The following is a 20551-nucleotide window of genomic DNA, read 5'->3' on the forward strand; positions in this document are numbered from 1 at the left end:
TCAGCAGACTTGATTCTATCAAGGAGCATATTATTGTGAGTGTAGCTTGTAGGCCTGAGATTGTTTGGTCCAACCATTTCTCTCTGCTAAAGCAAAGGTCATTACCCCTGCTAACTGAGCAAAGAGGCATCTTTTAAAAGTGGTATTATCTTTATTTAGCAGGGGGAGAGCAACTGGCCCTCTCCAACCCCAGCACAGCATCCCTCCAGTGGCTGTTGCTGCTGTCAACCTTATGTTTCTGTTTAGATTGTGAGCCCTTTGGGGACAGGGAGCCACCTTATTTATGTATTATTTATTTTTTCTATGTAAACTGCTTTGCGAACTTTGATTGAAGCACGATATATAAATATCTGTAGTAGTAGTAGTAGTAGTAGTAGTAGTAGTAGTAGCTCAAGAAGAATTGATCACCTAATACATCACGAAGATTTTTGTTAGGCTCGGGACTATTTCCCTGCAAACTGGCTTACTTCAGTAGTTTTATCAGTTGAAGATCTGATCAAGTCACCTGGAATATCTCCTACTAGATCTGGTAGGTAGATACTATTTATTCATGAAATAAAGCTCGTTATCAATCAGAGATGGCATGATAAAACAAGTAGCTCTTAATAGAACAAATGGAGTCTATTTTCCACTTCTTTCAACATGGCGACTCCTACCTAGGTCCCCCTCCCATGTGCTGTGAATTTGCTTTGTATCCAACCCATCCGCATATTTCTAAAAAGCACATTAAAAAGGATATTGTCCAAACTTTGAGTTTAGACATCTCCAATTTTGTTTGAAACAAGATGGCAGATTGGCAAAAAGGCAAGGTCCCTATGAGCCTCTCCCATGTACTGTGAATTTGGTTTGTATCAGACTGTAAACACAAAATACATGGTGATCTCATAAGCCTTTTTCCCTTCAGAAAGTAGGCTAAAAAAGAGAAACTGGCTCCAGAAACTCACATAAAGTACAAACATACCCAAAGGCAAAGTTGTGATGAACCCTTTCTTCCAAATATGATTGGTTACTTGCTATTGGTGCCAATTTCTCAAAGGGGTGAAAAGAGCCTTCTCACATTAGGTAATTATACAGATATCAGGCCAGAACAACTTCATATCCCATATCATATCCCTTCATCAGACACCAAAAAGAGTTCATTAATGCCTCCAGAGAGTCCCTATGCCTAGCTAGCAAGGAGAACTTCTGGATGAGTCACAAGCTCCATTGAACATAGGATTTTTGTGAACCATGTAAATGCCAACTTAATTTGTATAGAAATACAAACTGTGTTCATGCAGCTGAATCACACACATAGTCCCAAAACTGATAAGTTCTTGTTATGATCTTATCCTACTTACTGGAACTTCTGCCAATATTCTTCTGTTTTCTTTGCAAGCATCTCCCCTGATGAGCTGTGGAATTGTGAAGTCACTGCCTGCTCATAGATTTCAGCAATCTGAGCTGCAAAATCATGAGAGATTATAATTACTTGCTACCTTGACAGAACTTAAGACAGCTGCTGTCAATTTTCATTTTGTGTCTGTAAAAAGGGAATGTTAGTTATGATGAGCATTCATTCTTCCCAGTGTATAGAGGACATTCTTGTACACTTTGATTCCTCCCACCCACTCCCAGAGTCAGGGCTTATGCAGATCAACCTGTTGCTTACCTGTAACTTTGGTTCTTCTAGAGGCCATCTGTTCTTTTACAACAATGGGCTTTGCACATGGCCATCTGTCCTTTTACAACAATGGGCTTTGCACATGTGCAAAGAGCATGTTGAGAACATTCCAAGCTTATTTTATTTTGTTTATTTAATCAAATTTGTACCCTGCCCCAAACTTTCATCTCTGGGCGGTTAACAATAGCATAAAACAAGTTAAAAACATATACAAAAAATGTAAAACACTTTAAAATTTAATTTAAAAATAAAAAATTTAAATTTAAAATTTAAAATTTATTTTAAAAATAAACCAGAGATTAAAATCTAAAAAATTTAGGAAGCTGAGAAAGCTTGGGCAAAAATATGGGTTTTCAGGTGTTTTTTGAAAATTGCCAGAGATGGGGAGGATCGTATCTCAGCAGGGAGTGCATTCCACAATCTCGGGGCAGCGACTGAGAAGGCCCGTCTCTGTGTAGCCACCAAACGAGTTGGTGGTAACAGGAGACGGACCTCCTCAGATGACCTCAATGGGCAGTGGGGCTCATAATGAAGTGTTAAGTGGCCATTCAAATATGAATCAGGTTTGTGTGGTTCAGGAAAATGAGGCTAGTCAGGACAGAGGTCTGGTGATATCTGGTAATCAGGTGAATCGCTGTGAGCCGAGGCTGTAGGTATGGAGTTATGGTGGTGCTGGATCTCTTTAGACTCTGTGGGTTCAGGATTAATGTCCCTTGGACTTGCCAATTGGACCTTGATTGGGACCAATGGTTGTGAACTTATCTCAGATTGTCCTGCTGGCAACAGCACTAGAGGCTTTTAGTTTGCTTGGAACTAGTTGTCAGGATTCCCTTCCCTTCTTCTTCATTGGAGGATCCTGATATGTTGACAGGATCAAAGAGCTTTTAGGCACCAATGAGGCTGACAATTCTGGGACTGGCAATTGCATTGGGCATGGGGTCTCCTGTGGTACTGGTGCAGTCAGTATGTAAGCAAGATTAGGTGACTGTGTCGACACCTGAACCTAATTTCCCTCTAAAGTATGGATCTCCAATGCCTTGGAGGGACTGTGGATATAGAGACATAGAGACATAGCTGTGGATTTAGCAACTATGAGGATCTGAGACAATCACAGAGCATGCTCCAAAAGAAATGAACGAAGCCTAGATGCCTGGTTCATTTGCACTTGCTTTATGAATGTTAAACCATGGGAACAGGTTTCAACAAGATGTGCCTTGCTGAGGCAAAATAGAAATATGTTAAAATAAAATAAAATAAAAAATACTAGCTTAACCCGCCCAGAGCATCTGCGTGCTAGTACTTGGTTGCTCCCCTCACCCCCTGCCACAGCCCCCCTCACCTCAGAGATCTCTCCACCCTCACCTGAACTGCACTCCTGATCCTCCTTTTCTATTCCTCCATCCCTAGCTCCTCCATCACCCCTGCTGGTTGCGGCTGCAACGTTGCTGGCACCTATTGGCCAAGTCACAGCCTCCTATCCCCAGAGACCTCCACACTCTCACCTGAGCCCCACTCCTGCTCCTCCTCACAGGAGCAGCAGCAGTTGACCGGGCCCTTCCTTGCTGCCAGCATTGCCATGGCCACTCGTTCCCCTCAGGCCACTGACAGGGCCCATCCCTCACCCTTCCTTCTTTCACTATTCCCCTCCCTTTCTCTCTTCTCTCCACTCAATTTCCTCCTCTGTCTGTCTTCCCCTCCCTTCTTCTCCCTCAGTTAACAGATCTTGTTCATTTGGCTTCTTCATCTAATTCACACAATGTCAGCCTACTTCTCCTGAAGGGGCTCTTTCCTCCCTCAAGACCCCTCTCTTCACAGACCCTGCCCACTATCCTTTTATATATAGAGACTCCTCTCCACTAGAATCAAGAACATCTTTTGACCAGTAACAGTTGCATTCCAACTGTCCTTTACCATCACAGGCTCCTCCTTCCTACCTGCATATGGAATCCCCACTGCCCAGTCACCATGGTGCTTCTGCTCTCACAGGCTCTTCCTCCCTATCTGCATATGGAATCCCCACTGCCCAATCAGGTGCTTCTGCTTGCGAACTCTCGCGAGAGCTGCCACACACGGGATTAGCCACGGGTATGCCTTAGAGAATTAAATATATAAATAAGCACTTGCTGTGTCTTTTGGATGTGAGCAGTTTGGCTCCACAGTGTACACACTTTTTAAAGTGACTTTACCCCCCATATGATGAAAGCAGAAATATTTTTCTCCCCATTTTGACTGGGAACTCGAGAGACTAGATGGGACTGAATAAACAAAAACGTAAACAGTAAAGTGAAAAAATAACCAAATGAACTAAGTGGAATAAAATAGGGAAAGAGAAAAAATCTTTTTTTTTTTTTTTTTAAGGGAGCTCGGAGGCATTCCTGATGAAGTCAACTGAATGGTGGACGATAAAAGACTGAGAAGAGGCACAGACACAGATAGGGAAGGGGGAAAGGGTTCCCATCAGAATACTGAGAGAGAAAAAGCTTGGAATGTTCACCATGGTGTCTGTGCATGCACAAAATCCACAGGTGTAAAAGACAGATCCCAAGTTGCAGAACTTTGATCACTCAGGCGTGGCATGTACTGTCACTGAAGAACATACTATCAAAAAATGTTTTAAAATTTTCAGCTTGAAAACATGTAGGAAAATTTCCCCTCAAATTCCAAAGCAACTGTCCTGTGACAAGGAGATGGAACAGAGAAGGATGCTGAAGATGAACAAGTGTTCACTTTCTGGACTCAAACCGTTTCATTTATTATATACATACATACGTGTGTGTGTGTGTGTGTGCGTACACACCCACACACCATTGCTTTATTTAACACATTTGTAAGTAAAGTGTGCCGTCAAGTCGATTTAGACTCCTGGCTCCCACAGAGCCCTGTGGTTTTATTTGGTAGAATACAGGAGGGGTTTACCATTGCCTCCTTCCACGCAGTATGAGATTATGCCTTTCAGCATCTTCCTATATCGCTGTTGCCCAATATAGTACCAGCAGGGATTCGAACCGGCAACCTTGTGCTTATTAGTCAAGTATTTCCCCACTGTGCCACTTTATACCTCCCAAAACGCAAGTCTCTGGGCAGTTTACAACAAAATGCATGTTTGTGCACACACGCACGCACACATACACGCACAAACACACAACGTTATTTTCTGAATTATTTGTTGCCTCTAAGGGCAGGACTGGAATTAAGGGTTTAGAATTACAAGGAAGCAGATTTAGGCTAAACGTTGGGAGGAATTTCTTAATTAAGCTTATTAACAGTAGAACAATATCCGTTGTGTAGTGATGGGCTCTCCTTTGCTAGAGGGTTTCAGAATTAGAACGGACAGTAACTTGTCAGGGATGCGGTAAAAGATTCCTGCACTGAACAGGTTGGACTAGAAGACCTCCAAAGTGCCTTTCAACTTTGTCTGTTATAATTGTTTTATAACTCTCAGTTTCTGGAAGGTTTGGTAGGCTAAGTAAATGAACTCACTGATCTATATGCTGAGAGTAGATTTGGAATCATTCTTGCCCAGGGAGGAGTTCCTGAAGAAGGCAGATAGAGTCAGTGAGTTAGATTATCTCTGCACTGAAGGTAGACCTTGATTGCCCTACTGGCATCCCAACTTGTGTTGCTCTTTCGTTCTGGGATGCTTAAAACCTATATATTTAATTCTCCTGGGTGAGCCTTGGAATGTGCGTCCCAGTGCCCAGCTGACTGGCTGGGCGGCGGAGGCACCTGATTGGATGAGGAGCACCGATGAGAATTGGTTGCCGCAGAGGCGAGGCGGCAGGCCCGGCCATGGAGGCACGGCGGCGGGTCCAGCTGCGGAGGTGAGGCGGCGGCGGGCCCGGCTGCGGAGGCGGCACTCGGCCCAGCACGGGCCGGCCGGAGACTGGGGCAGAAGATGGTGCGGGAAGAAGTAGCCGGCCCCAAAGAGCTCACAGATGCTCTGTGCAGGGTCGGCTAGTTGGGACATAATCCTGTACCCTGTTGAAGCTGACATTGGCACAAAGGCTAGATCTCACTCTGGTTTTTCTACAGAATAATGGCTGTTCATGCTATCAAAATAGCTGAGGCAGATGAAAGTAAGTATTACACTAGTAATTTTAAAAATTAAAGACAAGGTTTAAAAACATGAATAACTATTACCTCTAGTATGGAGATCATCTGAAGATTCTTCAAGACTGGGAAAAGACTGCAATGAACATATATTGCTTGAGTTATGTGGTTCCAAAACTATTCATGTTGTAGCATTTCAGCCATCCTAATTTTTTTGCTAACACCTATGATTTTGGGTTGGGATTTATATCCATCAAAGGATCTTAAATGAAAATCCAAAACATTACGTTCAGTGCAGATTCCTGAAGAAGTGCACTAGTACTAGTATGCAACATATAAATAACATTTTCAAATCAATAAAACTTCAAACACAACCCTTTTGGCCAAAAACATACAATTCACAGCATCCAGATTAGTCAGTCATTACTAAGCACTATTGAAATCAATGTGCCAAGTTAGTAAGGACTAGACATATCTTAAGATCCATTAATTTCAATGGGATTCAATCATAAAAACAGGTTGCTTTACTTGCAACAGGTGATCTTTCTGGTGATCCATGTTCACTCACAACCTGGGTTCTGCGCCTGTGCAGCAATCTTCGCGGAAGAAACCAATGCTCCTTGAGGTGCTCTTCAGCTCCACTGAATTGCACATGTGGCATGACCATTATTTTTGGCGGGAGAGTGCCATTCTCTTCAGTTCCTGATTGGCCACTGCGATGAGCAAAGAAGAATGTCCATAGTCAGGTACTTCACTATAACTGGACATATTCTAGCAGCACGGTAGGCTAGGCGGGTGTTGTAAGTGAACATGAATCACCAGAAATATCACCTATTACAGGTAAGCAACCTGTTTATCTTTGAGGTGATCTATGGTCCCTCACAACCTGGGCAACTTCTTGGTTTTCTCCTTCATATCACTTTGGAGTGTAGCCAGGCACGTCTGCAGAGAGACACTGCACCTGCCAAGGAACTGGATTCAGTCTATGCAATATGTTTAGCGGTGCTGAGATGCTGTCTGGTAATGTGTGCAGACTTGGCCAGAGCAGACTAGAATTTATCTCTATAGTCCTCAGGGACATCCTCGTGATGCTGACACATCCAATGTCAGGGGCAAAGATCTCTTGTAAGACTCTTACACAGTAGATGGCAAAGGGGTATGAGGCAACACCGTTGACACTGTAGAAGGCTTCAGCTTCGTCAGTGTTGAAGAGGCAGAGGAAGTCTGACAATGCTTAGGGCTCAACAATCCCAGCGATCCAGAGTGTTCATGTTTGTTTCTTGTGGCAATGCACTCAGTGTCAAAATCAACCACCATCAGTTTCTTCAAAGTCAAGTCCCCATGGTACTTATGAGAAGAGGCTCGAGGGGAAGATGTAGTGGCCAATGCCAAAGCCACCTTCGATCCTGAAGGACGGTGAACAGCCAAATCCCAAGTCACTCTTGATGAGCGGCTGCGACTGTCCCGGTCCCAGATAATTCAGCATAGGTGTTGGTGGCCTAAGTGAAGTCTCATAACGGGCTGCTCTCAAGGAAAGTTCATGACTCTTCTTAGTTTGCTGAGAAAAAGCCAAATAAATTCTACAGGCTGTTACTTTGAGCCCTTCACCCAAACAAACTCTTGTCATGTTTATCTGACAAGGGTAAAGTACACCCGCAAGAGGTACACTTTTAAAAAGCTTTTCTATTGTCCATTAGAATGATCAAAAGGGGCAAGATGAAAGAGAGAAGCCATAAAATAAAGCCAGAGGGAAAAACTGAATAGTTCAAAAAGCAGTCCGAGTCAAGCCAAAAAACAATGCTGAATAAAGCTGAAGAACGAGAATAGTGGAACGAATCCTTCCCAATGCAAGCAGCGTGGCGATTGAGAAGGAACTGAGGAGAATGGTGCTCTCCCACCAAAAATAACAATTGTGCCACACACATTATTTGGCAGAGCCAAAGAGCACCTCAAGGAGCTTTGAATTCTTCAGCAAGGATTACTGTGCAGGTGCAGAAGCCAGATTGTGAGGGAACATGCATCACCTCAAAGATCTAACTTAGTTTGGATGCTGTCCAGTATTTTTAAATAAAATATATACACATATAATATACACACTGTCAACTCCTCCTTCAAACACCTCTTCAGCTGCAAAATATTTTATTTTTACTTTTATCCTAAATCCAGCAAAAAGGTTGGCAGAGGATGATTTCATAAGCATCCCTAGGAATTACTCAGTGTTGCATTTCTTTTCTTCCGGGCATTTCATTATCCTAAGTATACTGTATGTCCTCTCTAATCAAACAGAACCTTCTGTCATTAAATCTATCTTGCTCTAGGGCTCCAGATCCAGCCTGTAGCTCTTTATTTTCAAATAGGGCAGATTCACATGATCTGCCGCAAGTAAGGAAGATGGGAAAATGCTGCGAACAACAGGTTGCTTAGCTGTAAATGAAGTTCATCTAGTGGTCATCTGTTTGTTCACACCAATGGGCTTCAGGCATAGGCTGAAGTCCATTTAGGATCCTTCCAAAGCTCTCTTCAACACTAAATTTTTGGCGGTGACATCACACCCTCCTTCACTCAGTTCGAGTGTCCATCGATCTGAAAGAAACTGCAGCGGGGAGGAAGGGAAGGGGGTGTGAATGAACAGATGACCACGAGATGAACTTTGTTTACAGGTAAGCAACCTGTTGTTCATCGACATGGTCTCTGTTGTTCTCACCAATGGGCACATCGCAAGTTGTCTTACCTGGCGGTGGGCCCACAGTCACTGGAAGATTAAATGCAGCACAGCTCTCCCAAACTCCGCGTCTCGCCTGGTGCGCAGGTCTAGTGCTAGTGCATCACGAAAGAGCGAGGAGTAGCCCAGGTAGCCGCTTTGCAGGTGACATCCTGTCAAAGGCCTTGGAAGCATCATTCTTGCCAAAGGCGATGGAAGCAGATACCGCCCTCATGGAGTGAACCCTCACAGACCTTGGAGGGTCCTTACCTGCTGCAAGTTCATAGGCTAGAGTGATTGTGTTCACAATCCAACAGGCTAAAGATTGTGTGGCTGGTTGAAAAGCCAAGGATCTGGAGGTGTAGGAGATGAAAAAGACTTTAATCTTTCTTATCTGTTGGGTTCTTTCTTTATAGAATGCCAAGCAATGGCATGCATCAAGACAGTGGAGGGTCCACTTCGCTTGCGAGGTCAGGTTCGGAAAGAAGACTGACAGGGACAGAACCTGTGATCTGTGGAAGGTATTCACCACTTTGGGAAGAAAGTTAACATCCAGAGACAACTGGACCTTATCCCTGAGGAAGACCAGATACAGAGCGACGACCTGAAGGACTTGCAATTCGTTCACTTGGCGCGCCAAAGTGACGACCACAAGGAATGTGGTTTTCCAGTTAAGTAAGTGGAGGTCATATGTAGCTAGTGGTTCAAAGGGCCAGTACATTAATTGAGTGAGCACTAGGGGAAGGTCCCATGGAGGGGGTAAACATCAGCAGCGTGTCAGGGTACAGACTGGTCAGACCCTTAAGGAACCTTTTGATGACTGGATTTGTGAAAGGGGGTTCCATACCCCATGGCGTAGCATGTACTGATATCGTTGCTAAATGCACCCGGACAGAAGACATAGAAAGTCCTGTAGTCTTTAAATGAAGCAGATAATCCAGTGAAAAGGGGTTATGCACCCAGTAGGGGTCAGCCAACTTGTCCTTAGCAAACTCTACAAAGCGCTTCCACTTCCTTTCGTACGTTTGGCAGGTTGAAGGCTTCTGTGCAGCCTCCAGGGACTTCCCACAGGTAAAAGTCTACATTGAGGAGAGGATACATGTCATTAAGTGCAGCTGTGGCAGGTCTGGGTGCCACATGGAACCCCCAGCCTGGGTGAGGAGGTCCAGTAAGTTGCGGAGGTGGATTGGTCTGTCCAGGGCAAGAGATGACAGTACTGGGAACCACATCCTCTGTGGCCAGTAGGGTGCCACCAGAATTGCCGTCGCGAGTTTGCTCTACAGCTTTTGTAGAACCCTCAGTATCAGGGGAATTGGCAGGAGGAGGTACAGGAAGATCCTTGCCCAGCACAAGGCGAAAGCATCCCCCAGGGAGTGATGACCCACTCCCATTCTCGAGCAAAACTGAACGCACGGGCGGTTGGCCTGTGTGGCAAAAGCATCCACATTCAGTGTTCCCCAGTGATGGAACAGGTTCTGGATGACCGAGTGGTGTAGAGTCCACTCGTGGGAGGTCACAGGAGTCCAATTCAGGGAGTCCACCAGGATATTCGAACAGCCCTGAATATGAATAGCCGAAAGTTCCAGGTTGTGTGTGATTGCCCAGTGCTAGATTCTTAAAGTCAGGAAGAACAAGGTTCTGGAGCCTGTTCCCCCTTCCCTGTTCAGATAGGCTTTGACAGTTGTATTGTCCATGTGAATTTGAACATGATGGCCCCAGAGATATAGTAAGAGGACCTTCAGGGCCTTGAAGACTGCCAGGAATTCTAAGTAGTTGATGTTTCTCTTGGTTTGTAAGGGCGACCAGTGCCCATTTATCTGATAGCCTAAAGCATGTGCCCCCCAGCTGAGCTTGAACACATACATTGTGAAGGTTATTAATGGCCTGTCCAATGTGAAGGATGGAGGATGACCCCTAGGTGCTGACGAGAGGTCCACCAGCAGAGGGATTGCCGGACTGTCGAAGGCAGTAAAGGCACTTGTTCTGTGTGTCCCGTTGGAGATTGAAGTGATCTAGAAACCAACGCTGTGGCACCTGCATCCGGAGTCTCGCATGTGGTGGGGCCAAAGTTTTGGATGTCATAAGTTCCAGCATTTTCTGTATGGCGTGGGCAGTCTGCACTGGTTTGGTTAATAAGTGCCTCTTTGTTCCAGGAGGAATACACATGTGGTGATGGAGTCTAAGATCACCCCCACAAAGGGAATAACCCTGGTCAGTGTTAGCCAGGTTTTCTCGAAGTTAATCTGGAGGCCCAAATCTTTCAGCAGGGATATGGTCGTAGCGACCTGGCGTTCCAATAGCTGTGGCAATTCAGCTGTCAGCAGCCAGTTGCCCAGATACGGGAAGTCACTGATGGCGGTGGAGATGGGTGACCACTACCTCCATGCATTTCATGAAGACCCTCGAGGCCATCGAGAAGCCAAAGGGTAAGACTTTGAATTGGAATCTGTGGGGGCCAACCTGGAAATGCAGGAAGCTGCTGTGTTGCGAGCAGATGGATATGTAGTAATAGACGTCCTTTAGGTCGATTGTTAAAAACAACACTCCAGGAGACAAAAGGAGCACTATTTCTGGGACAGACACCATGTGGAACCTGGTGTATCTCACGAATTGATTCAAATCTTGAAGGTCCAAGATTGAGTGTAGGCCTTCATCCGGTTTTGGAACCACAAAGAAGGGGGAATAGAAGCCCCACCACAGTCTTCGGAGTGGGCAGTATATCAAATGTTTCAAATAAATAAATAAATAAATAAATAAATAAATTAGAAGCCGTTGTCCAGGCAGCCCATCACAGGTTCTATTGCATCTTTTTGTAAAAGTGTCTCTATCACCTCCAGGAGTTGTGGCATCACCAGAGTGCATCACCCAAGGCAAGGTTGCTGTCTTTGGACAAACTCTATAGCGTATGCTATCCTGATAATTGTTATGACTCACTGATCGGTGGTCAAAGAGTCCCATGTTTCCAGATAGGGCCAGAAGTATGTAGTGGGTGAGAGTAGAAAAGAGTCACTGCTAAAGTTGGAAATGGTCTGGAAGGTGAAGGTGGAGTGCTTGGACTGCTGCTGCTGCAGCTGCAGCTGCAGCTTCTGGGCAAAGTAAGATCTGGACTTTTGAAAGGAACTCTGATGGCCAGGGCAAAAGGAAGCATCATAGGAGTGTGTCTGTATCACAGGGGCAGGTCGTGGAGGCTGCAAGCAGTTCCACTGGCTAGTTCTAAATGGTCTGGATTGAAAGTAAGAGAAATTCATCAAACAAGCAGTAGTGCGCAACTTATACATGGGCTCCATAGCATCATCCGTCTTAACTCCAAAAAGGATCTCACCTTTGAAAGGAAGGTCTTCAATTCGGGAGTGTGCTTTAAATGTCAGGCCCAAGAAGCAGAACCAAGCATGGCGACGCAGGCCCACCAAAGAGGCTATCACACGGGCAGCACAATCAGCCTAATGGTGGGGACGAATGTAGTTGCTGCTTTGCAAGATTCAGTCCCTCCTTTTTCAACATGCTAGCTAAGTCTCTCTGTTCTGCAGGCAACTGGTCCACGAAGGGGGTCAACTCGTCCCATAAGAAATGATTGTATCTGCTCATGCAGGCCTGGCAATTAGCCACCTTTAGTTGAAGGGTGGAGGTAGAGTACTGGTGCCTACCTACAGAGTCCAGCTTCCTTCCCTTCTGGTCCCAGGGCGCCATCAGAGCCTTATTCCTCAATTTCGTTTGAGCCATCTCCACCATGATCTAAGTTGGTATAGGGTGTTTCTGGAGAAAGGAACAATTGTCCAGCTGGAGCCTGTATAGGTCTTCAATTTGTTTGGATATAGGCTGAGTAGAAGGTTTCATCCAATAGCTACGTGTTATATCCATTATAGGTTTAAATATTAGTAGGGCAACAGGCACTTGCGTAGAAGAATCGGTGCCAAAGATGGGGTCCTCTGGGTTTTTTTTCCCAGATTAGGTCACCTGAAATCCCAGAGGGGCGACCATATGTCATACTTGTTCAGTATGTGATCTGAAGTCCTAAGATGAGGAGTCTGGCTTGCCATCCCCCAAGGTGTCCAACAGGGACGTATGAGCCAAAAGGTCCAAATCCTCTGATTCGTCCCCTAGAGGGTCCTCTGAGTAGTCCTATGCCGGGGGTTCCTGTTGAACTTGGGCTGTACAGGTTGATGCACAGGCAAAGGGGTCGAGTCTGGAGTTTGCAGCACAGAAAGTTGGAGGCATCCTGCCATCTGGGCCCATCACAGTTGGCTCCACAAGTGGATGTCTGGCATCAGGGGTTCTTGACCTTGAGCGACATGTTCACATCCCGGAGGGAGCACAGTATTGAGTGTGTCTCCTGGGGGGCGAACAGGACCATCGTGAGAAGCAGTCTTATCACTTGTATCTTGAGCTGAATGGTGCTCTCAAATCATGCCTGCTCCTTGAGTGATAAGGAGAAGGGGGGTGGGAGCGCCTAGTGGGCAGATAGCGGCTGCAGAATACCCAATCATCCCAGGCATAGTCTGGATAGATGGTGTGCCCATATTCTGGATCATCCAAATAATGTGAATCATCATAATGGTCCACATAATCTCTTTCAGGGGCAAAGAAATAATCATACTCAACTTGCTCCAGGTGCGAGGGCAGAAGAGCCTCCACTTGTGGTACCAGCAGTGCAGGTCCCTGCATCAGTACTGATGTGGGAGGCAGCTGAGGGCGATGTGTTCCCTCTGGTTGCGCTATGTCTCTGGGCAGTGGAAGATCACTCGCCGGTACTGGGAAAGGCAGCAGGAGTGGTGCCGATTCCGTCCCCACCAGCAGCGCATTTAGTTGGGGTGGCCGGGAAGTTTGTGGAGGCGGCGCTTGGGGAGCAGCAGGCTTTGGTTGATCCCACAGTGGAGGTCGGTCCTGTGAGCATGACTTTTTCTTTTTGGGTGCTGGATTCAAAAGGTGCTTTGCACTTGGGTGGCAGAGTCAACAGAGGCTTCAGTACCGCAGCCAGAAGTCAGAGGCACCAAGTCCTCCAGAGGGGGTTGCGTCATTTGCAGAGCCTCTTGTGTTGGGACCACCAGCAGGGCAGGAGGGGAGACCATCAAGGTCTCAGTGGGTGCTGGGACCGCCGTAAGGGAAGGGCCTACAATAGGCACAGCCATTTCCTCGGCTGAAGCGGCCATACCAGGGCGGTGTTCTGAGGCAGCCAAAGCCCTCTCCTACAGAAGAGCCCTATCTTCAGGTGTTGGGAAAGATTTTTCCATGCCTACTTCCCCAGGCGGAGGCAGAAGGTGCACACGTTTACTTTGTGTGCCTCTCCCAGACACAGGAGACAATAGGAGAGGCCATCAGTTATTGGTAGTTTAGCCTAGCAGCACTTAAAAGTAAGCCTTGGCTTATTCCTGTCTGCCATACACCAAGCCAAAGCCTGGCAGATTGTTCGGTAGAGGGTGTCTCTCCTGACCCAAAGTCAGTCTGAATAGAGAGAAAAAATAATGTATAATTCAGTAGGACGGGAAACTGAAAATCTTCTTCTTTGGGGGGGGGAGGGGGGGGCTGAATGAAAAACAAAATGCAGAACTATATAGCCAGAGGGTGTGATGTCACCAAGGGGGAAGGGGTCCCGCCAAAACACTAGTGTTGAAGAGAGCTTTAGAAGGATCCTGAATAGACTTCCGCGCATGCCTGAAGCCCATTGGTGTGAACAACAGAGATCATGATGACGAACTGGCAGTGCATGCTCCTAGTGTGACATCTGAACCCACCCAAGTCAGATTCCTGAGTCCTCTGCCTGGAATTTTCCTGAGATTCTCTCCCTGACTTCCAAATCTTGGTTATGGAAATTAGGTGGAAGTTGGGAGAATGGGAAAGGCAGAGAAATACAAGTGAAATGGACTGAAAATGCTTAAAATAATTTAAGAGTTGACTGTGGGAACAATGAAGAGATCAGAGGAACCTGCAAATTGGCTGACATCCTGACTGATAAAATATGGGCATCAGGAGGGGTAGCAGAGATATGCTGGGAGTTGAGCTAGGGTTCTTGGTGCATCTCTGCAATCATTCCTAATGTGTGTGCTTCGTTAGTCAGGATGTTAGTTTCCAAGGAGATGAAGAGATAACTTAATACAAGTTTGTGGGGGGTTCTCTTTTATAGACCTCCAAATGTTTCCCTTGCCACTGTGACTGGAGGGTTCTCTGTGGAGAGAATGTTGGTCAGTTTTGCTAAAATGTATGTGAGTCTGAGGTTCCATGTCAATGTCCCTTTCCTCGATCTCTCCCACTCTCCCCATAACCTCAGTCCAACTTATTCTGGCTGGGCTGCTGGGGAAAACCAAAACAAACAAAATGAATGAATACATGATCATTCAGAGCTCATTTGTTTAACTTACACTTGTTTGATTTGTTCATTAATGACAAATGAAAGAAATGGATCCCATTCATTTTAAATTTGTATTCATTCTGTATCCTGAAGTTGCAAGATAGCGTTTGCTGAATATCAGTGCCTGGTCTCATGTCTTTCCACATCAGATGGACCATTAAGTATAAACCACAATGAAACATGTACAGTTACCATAACTAGCTTGAGAAGGTCTGCAGCATTTTCCCTCTCCTCTTCTGTTCTTGGATCTTTAATAGTCATCTCTTGCATCTCATCTTCTTGCTTGATTATTTTGTCAATGTACTCCTAAGAGGAGAGAGGATTAGGAGAAAGTACTTTTCTAAATGTTCAACGTATTTAGCCACAGTGACTATGGAAACCAATATTTAGCTCTGAATATTTACTTCACTAACTTTGATAAAATAAAGCCATTTGGGATATCTCAGGCTTATCAAAGCCAAATGGCAAGTTTCCAGACTCAGGTGTTGCAGGTAGAACAGCAGGTACAAGTGCCTTTTGCTCCCTGTTTTCTCAGATTTGTTATACTATCTGAAACAAAATGTTTGCATTTGGGAAGATATGTAGGCTCTCTCTCTCTCCATTGACATGGAGAGAATCTGCATTTCCTCGATTCAGATGACACAACCAGCAGAAGCGTACATTCCTGGTTCCTGAAGTTTTACCTAAAAGTTCCCTATGGTCAGGGAGCACCTTGACTTGGATACCTGGAGAGGCCTCAGGAGGTAGAGCCTGCACTGAGCGGCTCCCCCAATCCAGAGCCAGAAGTCACTACATTGTGCAGCCCCACCCCTCATACCACCATGGACCCCTCACACCCCAGCTAGACTCTTCACATTATCTGCTTTGCATCATGATGCACTTGTACAAATGGCTAGTATCATAATACCGTTATACAAAGCTAGGTGCAGTCACACTTGGAATACTGTCTGACATTTAGACCAATGCTGCATCAGCACAATAGCACTTTCCACTGCACATGGAGAGGGGCACGATTTTCAGTGATCACCCCTTCCCTATGCAGCTGACCGTGCCTCCCAAAACTTCGTCCCTGAGCCCTATGTGTCTTTTCTTATAGCTTACCTTGACAGAAAGCTGCAATTTGTGTCTCAGCTCATCAGTGACTGGCTCATACTGGATCAATCGACGAACTTGAAGAACATTTGGAGATTTCTGTATAGGTGCAGGAGCACTTGCTAACTCCTTGAATTCTATTTTCAGCCCTTTCCAAGCATTCATTCCAAATGGGGGTCCTGGAGTCTTCCTCTGAACCCAAATGATAATGAGAATAGTGGGGCATTATTTAAGTATTTCTAATATTATTTATGTATTTCAGTCATTGTATTATAGAATCTACTTTTATTAGTTTTACTCTCTGACATTCTATGCAATTGAACCCCTGTGTTTATGATCTGCTGGGGTGCTGCACGCATGAAAGGGCACCCCGGTGGTGTTGCAGAGGTGGGCAGTTGCATAATATAAAACAGTGTGAAGATACACATTGCAAGGGACATTGAAAATAATGGAAGCAGCATGGCAGAAGCACCCACATGCTGTTTTAGGTTGTTGCATAACTGCCCACCTCTGCAACACCATTGGGGCTGCCTTCCTTTTTTGCAAATTAAATTTTCATTGATTTTGACAATATTCTTATTAACATGCACAACAAATAAACAAATATGGACTTCCCACTCACACCTCTTTGTGAATCATCAACTATAAAATTTACCTTTGCTATATAATAATGCAAAACATAGATTTAAACCTTACAAACACAGTTTTAATCTACCCACCCTGCTATTATTACTAAATTTCAAACCCTGCTGTAAAATCCATAGTAGGAAAATAGTTCTTTAGATACAACAAGAATGGTTTCCAATCTTCTTTAAAGCATTCTAAATTTTGATCTCTTATCAATACTGTAAGTTTTGCCATCTCTGCATATTCCAAAATTTTTATCAGCCAATCTTCTTTTGAAGGGAGTTCATTGCTCTTCCATTTCTGTTCATATATTATTCTGGCAGCCGTGATTGGGGCTGCCTTCCTAGTGGGCAAACTAGAAATGCAAACATGAGATTGCATAGCATGTTGGCCATTTAAAAAAAAAATATTAAGCGCACACCCACACACACTGCTTTTTAACAAAACAGTTCTCAAAGTAGCTTACACAGCATAAAAAGAAAAGGATGGTTCTCTGAACCATGTAAATCACAATCTAAAAAGAAACACAATAAGTTGGGTAAGAACTAATCTGACTATTTTCCTTTCACTATAATAATCTTCACAAGTCAGCCCACTTGTGCCTCAAAAGTTCATGCATCCGCCATCTTGAATTCGGATGGATTACATCATCACAAACTACGCCACTGGTGTCCCTACAACTGTACTAAAGTTGGTTCAAATCTCTTCCCACTTGTGCTTCAAACATGCATCTGCCATCTTGAACTGAGATGGATGATATCATCACCAATGATGTCATTAAGCTGTCATTACAACTGAGTCAAATTTGGTTCAAATTGTTCCAGGCATTGTGAAGTTGATAGTGGAGGACAGACAGACCCACACCCACACCTACACCCCTAGGTGATCTCATAAGCTTACTTTCCTTAAGGAAAGTAGGCAAACAAAATAAATGCCAGCAACAGCCACTGGGAGGGACATCATGTTGGGATCAGGAACTTTGCTATTCCCCTGCTGCATATAAAAAAGTGTCTTTCTGTCCAGTTAGGCTACACTTGTTGTTTGCAAAACAGGAACTACATCTTGGGATGATTAAACCTAACAGCCTGATTACTTAGAGCCCAGTATTATGTAGCTATATATTATGAGCACGTTAAATATTGCCCATGATTTTTGCAGCCTGCAAGCTGTAAATGTAGAGTTTCTGAAAAGCAAAGTTAGGAACTAGGCTCTGATTTTCTCTGAATACACTTAAGATTCAGCAAGTCAACAAAGACTTGGAGCTAAATTGCACATGACCCAAATACACTTTACATTAGAATTAAGGAATACAGCTGCTGTTTGAATCACAACTGTTTCTCTAATCCATATCCTGGTTCTTCTTGCCTTAGAATAATGCAGGCTGATCTCAGAACACTTCCTGGTGCTCTAGAAAAATGATTAATATTACATTGAAGAAATATTGGTTTCATTAAACAAACAGAAATAGAAACTGTAGGCTACTAAAAGGCCAAATAATAAGGCAGTGCAGAGCTCACAAAGCCTGAAAAGTCTGAGAGAAGCTTAGTTGTATTGACATCAGCAACACACTCTCCTGATCATCTGCCTGGTGGATGGAAGAAGTGCCATGGCTGGCACACTCTTCTGTCTAGTCTTAATAAGGGTGGGGGAGGTAGCAGCATATGTATTCAGTCCAGCCACTTCTGCTCCCAATGGACCACTGCTAATTACTTAGAGGTTTATTTTCACTCCTGCAAACAGAGTATATTAATATGTAAATTAAAGACAGTAATAACAAAACACTACATACTTGTGAAGGGATGTGCACGGAAACGTTGGGCCAGTTTGGTTCGAATTTGGCCAGATTAAAACCAACCCAGCCTGGTCTGGTTCCGGGTTCAGTCAAACCAAGTCTGGTTCAGTCCAACCCTTGAGTTGGGTCAAACCAGTTCATAGACCGGCTAGGGTATACTTGCATGGTGATGCAAATGGCCTATGCGCATGCGTGGAGGTCACAAAAATGGGCCAGGCTGTCATTTGGGAGGCCACTATCTCCAATGCTTCTCCACCACTGCCTCATCATATATGCTGTCTATCCCATGGCCTCTGCTAAAGGTACAGAGGCCGCTTTCTCTCACTATGTGTGCACGCACACACACACACGCACGCTCCTATAGGGAGATTTAGAAATGCCGCCTTTACTTGTAAAGAGGAATCCTCAAGGACTCCTTTTTACAAGTATACCTGAGCTGGTCTGTAAACCAGTTCTTAGAACCGGGGACTGGGCTGGTTTAAACTTGAACCAGCCAAACTGGGCCGGCTTGAAGTTGAGCCTGGCTCAAGGCAAGCTGGCTCACACATCCCTACACTTGCGTAGTTTTGCTAGATTGAGATTGTACAGTGCTTGAAGATACAGATTGTATAGAAATATCAAAACAGCCTGCAAGATCATTGCCGTGATACTCAGCCACTGAAGGAAACAGTAATGTAAGTTGGGTACCTCAACTGCAGGAAAATTTTCCCATGCCCTTGACTGGAGATTGTAAGGTACGATAGTAGCAGAGTCTCTCTTCATCACCCATTGAGCTGCTTCAGTCAAAGGACGGAGGACAGTAATGCTTAGGACTCCTGGTTTGAAAGACAGAAAGCCTGGAGATGCTTCTAAATTGAACCGATCAGTCATCCTATTTCTGAGAGGCCTACATCTTGCAAACATCCATAGGTGAACATTTGCACAATCAATCCAAATGTGTACCCAATAACACATAAGGCTTTGCAAGAGAGTTTGCAACTGGCTAAAGCAGTGCCACTTCCTCTTAATGACGGATACAGAGAAATAAGTTAAATAAATAAGAAGCTCAGCAAGATGTGCACTCCCATGCAAGAACTTTCAAAACAGCATTTACAAAATTTCAAAAAGTTTAAATTAAAGATCCATAAAAAGAAAGGCGTTGCTGTGAAAGAGAGTTTTAAAAAATGTTCTGTACTGCCTCCAAATAAATAAATAAAGCCCTACCTAAAATTAAAAGGGTTCTTAAAATGAAAGAAGCCTGTTGGTGGAGAGATGTATCCATTATGTCTCAGAAAATATCCAGCACCTTTGACATATGCCACGTGCTAGACCACATACTCAATAGCAGATCTTCTGGAGATGGGGGGCAATTATATTTTCCTCACAAAGTATTGTTCTTTGAGTGCCTGAGCTGGTATAGAAAGTGGTAATGAGACCAAATTATGAATCGGGAGATATCTCCTTTGAATCTTGCCTTTGCCATGAATTCATTAATGGTCTTACGCAATTCACTCTCAACCTTTCCATCTGCAATATGGGGATAATAAAACTGACCTGTTTTACAGAGTTGTTGTAAGGATTAAAACAATTATAAGGAGAAAAGCACACTGCTCACTTAAAAGTCAGAAATACAATCTTGAGATCTGGCCCGGCATATGGACTATTTGTAACAAATGAAAAGCAAATGCACATTTAATGTGCAAAAACTCAACTGTGAGAAAAAGCCCTCAGGTTTAGGACTGATTAAGACCGAATGCAGCGCTAGATTCCTACCTGGGCATTCGTGTATTGGCTCTTGCAGAACTGCTGTAACTGGATCACCATATACTGTAGTCAGGTATTCTTCTGTGTCTCTGGTACGGAGAAGTTCAGTCCCTGAGCCATCCGCATAGACAATGAAGAATCTAAATAGTCAACCCAAGTATGCAAAGTGTACAATGAGACGATAAAATTGCTGAAGAATCACTCAAGCATCAACACTGGACTACTGAAAAATGTTCCCTTCAAGTCATGTAAAATTCATTCATCTCATACCGAGGCGCATGCTCTCCATATATGGATGGTGTCTGCATTTCTGTGGGTTCCCATTGCTTCCCATCAGATTCAAGTCTAGCAATGAATTCAGATGTGCTGCCATCAGCCATGACCTTCAATTTAAAAACAACAAAAGGTATGTTTAACTGCAACTGCTGATCCTCATCTGTCTTTTGGACATTAGATTCTTTGGCAATATTTATGCAGAAACTACTTCCAACTGAAAAATGACATCCTAACCTGGGAGTTCTCCACACAGCAGACTTTATC

General features: G+C 44.4%; 1 protein-coding gene across 6 annotated transcripts in view; it reads right to left on the reverse strand.

Moving 5' to 3' along the window:
* Positions 1-20551, reverse strand: part of SPAG17 (sperm associated antigen 17) — a 211004-nt gene that overhangs the window by 31783 nt on the left and 158670 nt on the right. For all 6 annotated transcript variants that reach the window (XM_053288500.1, XM_053288499.1, XM_053288498.1 and 3 more), the window contains exons 33-39: positions 20282-20394; positions 20021-20151; positions 18956-19083; positions 15859-16041; positions 14950-15063; positions 5804-5849; positions 1341-1443 (exon numbers count right to left, since the gene is read on the reverse strand). In XM_053288500.1, the coding sequence (XP_053144475.1) occupies positions 1341-1443; positions 5804-5849; positions 14950-15063; positions 15859-16041; positions 18956-19083; positions 20021-20151; positions 20282-20394 (818 nt within the window). The remainder of the gene's footprint in view (positions 1-1340; positions 1444-5803; positions 5850-14949; positions 15064-15858; positions 16042-18955; positions 19084-20020; positions 20152-20281; positions 20395-20551) is intronic.

The sequence above is a fragment of the Hemicordylus capensis genome, chromosome 2, assembly GCF_027244095.1.
Source record: "Hemicordylus capensis ecotype Gifberg chromosome 2, rHemCap1.1.pri, whole genome shotgun sequence".
In the NCBI taxonomy this organism is placed as follows: Eukaryota; Metazoa; Chordata; class Lepidosauria; order Squamata; family Cordylidae; genus Hemicordylus; species Hemicordylus capensis.